The sequence below is a fragment of the Sitodiplosis mosellana genome, unplaced genomic scaffold, assembly GCF_009176505.1.
Source record: "Sitodiplosis mosellana isolate CC-2019 unplaced genomic scaffold, AAFC_SMos_1.0 Smas_scaffold_6049, whole genome shotgun sequence".
NCBI lineage: Eukaryota > Metazoa > Arthropoda > Insecta > Diptera > Cecidomyiidae > Sitodiplosis > Sitodiplosis mosellana.
The window spans coordinates 1-7,036 of record NW_022601290.1 but is presented as its reverse complement, the minus strand read 5'-3'; the positions used below and the strand labels follow the sequence as shown (position 1 = coordinate 7,036).

Here is a 7,036-nt window from a genome sequence, read left to right as displayed (position 1 = left end):
TGTCTTTTCACTGCGTTTGGTATACACTATGTATACCATACGCAACACTGCCCCCGTTGAGATTTTCTCAACCATAGTCTTCAAGTTCTTCATCAACTGGCAACACCACTAATTTCTGCACTGGCCTTTCTAATGCGCCATTGTGTGTTTTCACCTTTACCGAACGAACACAGCCATCATCGCTCTTCTTGGTCTGCAAAATGCGGCCCATTGGCCAATAGGTGGGTGCCAGATTTTCGTTTTTAATTAAAACCAATTGCCCTGGTCTTAAGTTTTTCTGCTCTTCTCTCCACTTCGGCCTTTCCATTAAAGTTGAGAGATATTCCTCGGACCATCTCTGCCAAAAAGAATTGGTTCGGGACTGCAGTTCCTTGAATAATCCTACTGCCATTTTAGGCGTCAAATCATGTCTTGATGGTAATGGCAATTTTATTGGTTCTCCGATGAGGAAATGGGATGGTGTCAGCGCTGTCAAATCATCGGGATCATCGGACATTGCACAAATCGGCCGGCTATTCATGCATGCTTCTATTTCAGCTAATAATGTGGATATTGCTTCATAACTGTATTTCTCAGTACCAATGATCCGCTTCATGTGATGTTTCATCTGTTTTACAGCCGCCTCCCACAGCCCGCCTTGGTGAGGTGCTGAAGGTGTAATGAATTTCCAATTTGTGCCATTCCAATTGACGTAGTCTTGAACTTCAGTAGAAGTCCATGATTCGACTGCTGTCTGCAGATCCTTGTCGGCCCGCACAAGGTTTGTTCCTCTGTCACTGTACATTAACTCGCTTGTGCCTCTTCTTGAAACGAAACGTTTGTATGCATTGATAAAAGCTTCTGCATTATAAGCCATTACCGGTTCAAGGTGTACAGCGCGTGTGACGAGACACACAAAAACGACCACATAGCCTTTTAAATCCATGTCTAAATGTGCTCTGCCTCTAGTGGCCATATACCTTCTGTCGGTCAGCCTTATATTAAAAGGTCCAGCTAAGTCAACACCACATTTCACAAATGGGCGTGCAGGTATCAACCTTTCCATCGGCAAATCAGCCATAATTTGCTGCGATGTTTCGCCTGCCTGTCGAACACATGTGACACATTTGCGTACAATTAACCTTAATTCAGCCCGCAATCGTGGGATCCAATAATGGTTTCGAATGTAAATCATCATTAGTTGTACACCGCCATGTAACGTATCTTCATGCGCCTGCTGTAAGATCATGCTGCATGCCTTTGAATTGGGTGGTACGATGACCGGATGTATTCGGCTATATTCAGCTTTAGCCTTTCCAATCCGACCACGTCCACGCAGCACTCCATTCTCATCCAGAAATGGGTGCAATGCAGCGATCTTGCTATTTGTCGGCAGCTTATCATCGCCCGATGCAATGCATCTTATTTCTTTTTGATAATGTTCAGCCTGCTCAAGCTTTATCCAAAAATTAGCAGCCTTTTCTAATTCATGAACGCGTATATATCGGCCAGCTATAACTTTACGTTGATCTGCTTTTTTACTTCTTTTGTTCGTGACTTTCACTCGCATATTTTGAATTAATCGCAGTACGTATCCAGTTACACGCACTAACTTCCGCCAGCTAGAAATCGAATTTAAGAGTGTATCATCTCCACCTCTAAACATAATGCGTGACACACAAAACTTATCACCCGACAATTCTCTGCACTCTGCATCGATTTGTTCTTTGTGTTGAGATGTGATTACCACTTTCTGCTCCGGCCAGCTTGATTCTGGTTGTCTCAACCAAAACGGTCCGTTCAGCCATAATGGTTTACTCAAAATGTCTTTCGGCGATGCACCTCTGCTAATAAGGTCTGCCGGGTTGTCATTTGAAGCGACGTGATGCCAGACATGCCTTTTTGTCTGCTCATGAATGTGATTCACTCTATTTGCGACGTATGTTTTCAGCTCGAGCGATGTTTTTTGCAGCCAGTATAACACAATCGCTGAGTCGGTATACATGAAATATCTCACGTCAGCGAATTCACAGATCTGCAGAACTCTTTTCATTAAATCGCTCAAAAGTACGACTGCCGAAAGTTCAAGCCGAGGTATGGTCATAGGCTTTAATGGTGCTACTCTAGACTTTGCACAAAATAGTCTGCAGTCAATTTCACCTGATGTGTCAATTGTCCGTACATATATGTTCGCACCATAACCCTTAATGCTGGCATCAGCAAACCCGTGTAATTGTACTATGCACTTGGGATGAATGCCTACCCAACGTGGTACACGAAAGGATTTCAGCATTTCTAATCCTTCGCAAAATGTCTTCCAGCGCCGCAAACAAGATTCAGGTAATGTTTTATCCCAATCTAAATCAGGATGCCGCCATAAATCCTGCATAATGATTTTGGCTACCATCACCACTGGTGATATGAACCCATTTGGATCATAAAGGCCAGCAATGTGTGACAACATTCGTCTTTTCGTTCGTGCTTCGGCTACACCTTCAGTGTTTACGACAATTGTCAATTCGTCAGTTTTAGTCAGCCAGCGTAAACCCAAAACTTTCGTTTCAGCATTTTCGTTTAAGTCAACGACTTCTGCGTTTTGCTCATTCGTCATAGCTCTTACCAACTTACTGTCATTTGAAGCCCAATGCCTTAAAACAAATCCGCCCTGCTTCAAAACATTGTCGATTTGTTGCGCTAATTGGATAGCTGACGAAATGTCTGCTGCCCCCAGTAGCCCGTCATCGATGTAAAAGTGTTTCTCGATGGCCTTCGAGGCTACTGGTTCGAATTCTGCCATGTCACGCGCGCACTGCACCATTGCTCTGACTGCATTATGCAATGATGAGGCTTCACCGTACGTGACTGTCTTCAGCCAATATTCGCGCAGATGTTCGTTTGGAGCCTCTCTCCAGAAAATACGCTGTAAATCCCATTGCGACTCGTCCACTAATACTTGCCTAAACATTTTGGCTACATCCGCTGTAAAACCTATTTTATTTAAACGAAAACACAATAGTTGATCTTGAAGGTCCAACTGCAATTTTGGACCAATCATTTGTAATTTATTGAACGAAATTCCATTTACATTTAAAACGGATGCATCATAAACTACACGAAATTTTTTTGTAACTGCGTGATGAGGTATATAGACAGTGTATCCTGCTTTTGGTGGTCGTGTCGCTGGCATCATATGACCGAGCTGCTCGTATTCTCTCATGAAGTCAACGTATTTTTGCCTCAATTCTGTGTCTCGCTGCAATCGGCGTTCGAGTTGATGGAATTTGCGGAGAGCAACATTTCTGGTATCACCAATTGGAAATGCATCTTGTTTCATTGGAATAAACACTACATACCTGCCGTCTGTATTTCTGTAATGCGATTGCATAAAAAATTGCTCCACTACTTCTTCTTCGGGTGTCAACAATTTATCCATTTCTGCGATATTTTCGGTTTTCCAGAATTGTTGCATTAGATCCAGCAATTGATCCTCTTCAGCTTCATATGAATTCTGCAAAGTGTTTGATAAAATATGTACATTAGAAACGTTTGTCTCTTTTATTCTGGCCCTGCCAAAAACTACATATCCAAGTGCCGTTTCTTGCAGCAATATGCCACCGTCATTGTGGCGATAAAAAACACTACCTTGAATACGCGCCCACACCTCAACACTCAGCAACATGTGCACTTCAGCTGGTATGCGGAAGCCAGGGTCAGCCAGCGATATGCCATCGGGCACCATTGTTGGTAATTCGACTAGAGGAATGAGATGATCAATAGGTTTTCTCATTACAAACAGTTCAACTTTCATCGACCAATTTGGGTAATACATTGATCTCAGATAAACAATTACCTTTTCAGTGATCTGTTCTTCGGCGCCTGTAACACCAATCACTTGTCCTCGGCAACGCACAGCAGGAATTTGTAGTCGTTTTACGCATTCGCGACCAATGACACATGCTTCGGCTCCAGTGTCCAACATAGCTCTGCATGGTTCGGTAATGTGTACGCCAGCCTGCAATCGTACACATGCCGTAGCTAACACAATTGTAGTTTCGATTTTGTTTTCGTTCAAGGATTGAGTATTGTCGAGCTCATCATATCTTGTTTCGCATACAAAAAACGATGAATTGTTGTTTTGATGCACAACAACCTGTACATCGCCTGTCCGCCTGCTTTTGCGTGCTAGTCATTTCTGCTTGGATTGTGCCTTTTTCTTCGTTGTTTTCTTCTTTGCACCGCCCCAAGCACCGTCTGGGCCTGCATTTGTCCATGAATCGTCTTCATCTGCTTGCTGTGTGGTCAAACTCAATGCGTGTGTGCGACGATCTGCTTCGCGTGTTTGACACAACAATGAATTGTGCAACGGTTGACCTGGGCAACGACCACACGGCAGCTTAACGCATGGTTGAATCGGGTGGTGGTCTGGTTTCAGACACATTTGGCACAGATGGTTTTGGCGAACGAACTCCTGCCGAGCACGCAAATCCAACTGAACGAATTCACCGCACTTGTACAATGGATGGTCTTGGTTACACATTGGGCATGGTGGCAAACCCGTCGGCGGTTTGACACGACCAGTGCTTGTCGATGGCTGTACTTGTGTTTGCATCGGTGACTGCTTTTGCTTTGTCGACTTTCGGCTCGACGCACTCGAATCACGGCTGCGATCACGCGATTCGGGGTTTGATTTATTTGCACGTCGTTCAGCATGTACCAAAATCCTTGCGCGTTTTTCTAAAAATGCACTTATTTCCTGCCAGCTTGGTAAACAAATGCCACGCGTAATCGCTGCTGCTCCATCATGGCCTTCCATATCTGCTGGAGGTTGATGTTGTTGTTGTTGTTGTGCGGCATCAGCTACGCCTACATTTTGTGCCGCTGCATTTGGTTGTTCATCGACTTCCATTGCTTCATTTTCAATCTGCTTGATTTCGGTTTCACGAAAAGATTCCCACGCTTCGTAAGTGGCTGGGTCCATCAAATCGACCACCATGAACACCGTAATCGGATCCCAGTTCGATGTATCAACATACGATGACAATTGGTTCACGCATTCGTGAACTGTGTCAATGATCCGGCGTAAACCGTTGAACGATGGATTTTCCATGCGTGGAATCGATAGCAAGCGACGCACAAGTGTCTGCACCACGAGATATTCGTCTTCATACACTTCCGCCAAACGATTCCATGCACGCATGTAATTTTGCTCAGTGAATGGCCAATTTCCCATCGCACGAGCTGCTGGACCAGTCACTGATGCACGTAAATAATGGAATTTGCGAATTGTCGGTACCTTCTTGTTTTCATGGATGGCCACTTTGAACCGGTCGCGGAAACTCTGCCATTGAAGGTAATCACCCTTAAATTCGCCCCATGTATTCGTTATGTTCGATAGTGCATCCGATGTAGTCACTTCGACCAACGTCTGCCGGAGGGCATCTGCAGCTGGTGCCGCTGGTGGTGGCATCATTGCTGCCGGCTGCAATGCAGCGATTCGGTCTGCCAGCGTTGCCCGAACCGCTCGATAAATGCCACTGATTTCACGATGAAAGCCTTGGTGCGCTGCCATTCGCTCAGCTTCATCCGTATCGGAAATTATTCTGACATGTTCCCGCTCATATCCTTCGTATTGATGCGTGAGCTGAAGAAGCAAATCCTGAACTTGCACGAGTGGCAAATTTTGGAATTCAGCTGCCTGCGTCTGTGTCTGAAAATCGCGAAGTGCGTCTGCATACATTTCACGCGCCGCTGTCGACACCATTGCGGGTTAGAGTCGATCTATTCACTGTTCTGCTCATACAAAGACCGTACTAATTTTTTCAGCGAAGAAAAAATCGCTTCTCACACACCCAGAAGGGGTCTTTTGTTTTTTTTCACTGTGTCTGCCAATTACACTCACTGAAAGCTGCCTTAAATCTGCTCTATATTATTTTTTTGCACGGCACAATGCCTGTTTTCGAAACCAACACTAAAATTTTCACTTCTGCCTAAAATTTTCTTTCTGCAATTTACGAAAATTATCACTTTTTTTGTCGTCGAAAATATCCAAATCGCTTTGTGGCGAACACTTATTATTGGTTTTTTTTTTTTCAATAAGGCTGCTCACTGAACACACTATGTGAAAAAACTCTGAACACTTTCCAAACTATGAGACTGTTCTAGTCGAGTGCTCAAACGGTAATGTATTGCGACACAAAATGTCAGCGGCACATTTCGTCAATATCGATTTGCATCGTCGTCCGATATCGCCTGGACACACGCATACAAACACACACAGATCGCCTGCCTGCACGATCTGTGAAGGAGCATAAGAGAGGAGAAGAGAGAGAGATATGCACGGAGAAAGCAAATAGCGCTACACCCAACAATGTGACCAGCATCGTCAAGTGTTTGCACGTGTTGCTGTTTCACACTCTCTTCGTTCGGCTCGCACAGCACTCGTTCCCACAGTCGTCCGTGTATAAACATGCAATGTTTTGCCTGTTCAAACAAACAACCGTTGTTCTTGATTCTGGGAACGTGGCAAGAAAAATAAACGCACACACAACGAACTGCCTTGTTTCGTGTGGTCGAATTTCATCATCATGATGAAATATTGTCACCAGCGTTGTGAAATTCTGATCGCAAACCATCGGCCGTTTGCCTATCAATGTTATGAAATTCGAAACATAAACCATCGGCTGTTTATGCATCGTCGTTTCAATCTTATCGCTTCGTCAATATTTCATCGAAATTATTGCGTCGCAGATTTTTTTTTTAAAAACCGACAATTTCAGCAATATCTCAACATGTTTTATTGCGTTGTCGATATTTCATCGAATTTATTTCGTCATCGATTTCTACGGCAAATTGACGCTGCACAATAAAACTGAGTATCCAATTTCAACAGATGAAAAAATTGAATTTCTTTCTGCCTGCCCTCCATTCCACTTCAATCACAGTAGACTGTATAAGAGACACTTTTCTAAGAAAAATATCTCGGCCACATGAACGACTCACAGTCGAAGGACTGTTTCGATCGAACTTACCGTGAAGAGGAGTGAAAGAAGAAGAATGA

The 7,036-nt window shown here is 44.0% G+C and overlaps 1 protein-coding gene and 1 long non-coding RNA gene across 2 annotated transcripts; both read right to left on the bottom strand.

Moving 5' to 3' along the window:
* Nucleotides 1-67: 67 nt before the first annotated feature.
* LOC129573281 (uncharacterized) lies at nucleotides 68-3,313 on the bottom strand. The gene has a single exon (XM_055453667.1). The coding sequence runs from the start codon at nucleotides 3,311-3,313 to the stop codon at nucleotides 68-70; it is 3,246 nt and encodes a 1,081-aa protein (XP_055309642.1).
* A 50-nt stretch (nucleotides 3,314-3,363) lies between these two features.
* On the bottom strand, nucleotides 3,364-4,169 carry LOC129573280 (uncharacterized). Its single transcript, XR_008688579.1, has 3 exons — nucleotides 3,830-4,169; nucleotides 3,622-3,732; nucleotides 3,364-3,487 (listed from the first exon to the last, which is right to left on the bottom strand). It is a non-coding gene; the product is annotated as an uncharacterized LOC129573280 (long non-coding RNA).
* Nucleotides 4,170-7,036: the final 2,867 nt, after the last annotated feature.

Bases quoted from the DNA above. Each gene is read 5' to 3' on its own strand.
- LOC129573281 (XM_055453667.1), bottom strand. From the start codon at position 3,313: ATGAAACAAGATGCATTTCCAATTGGTGATACCAGAAATGTTGCTCTC.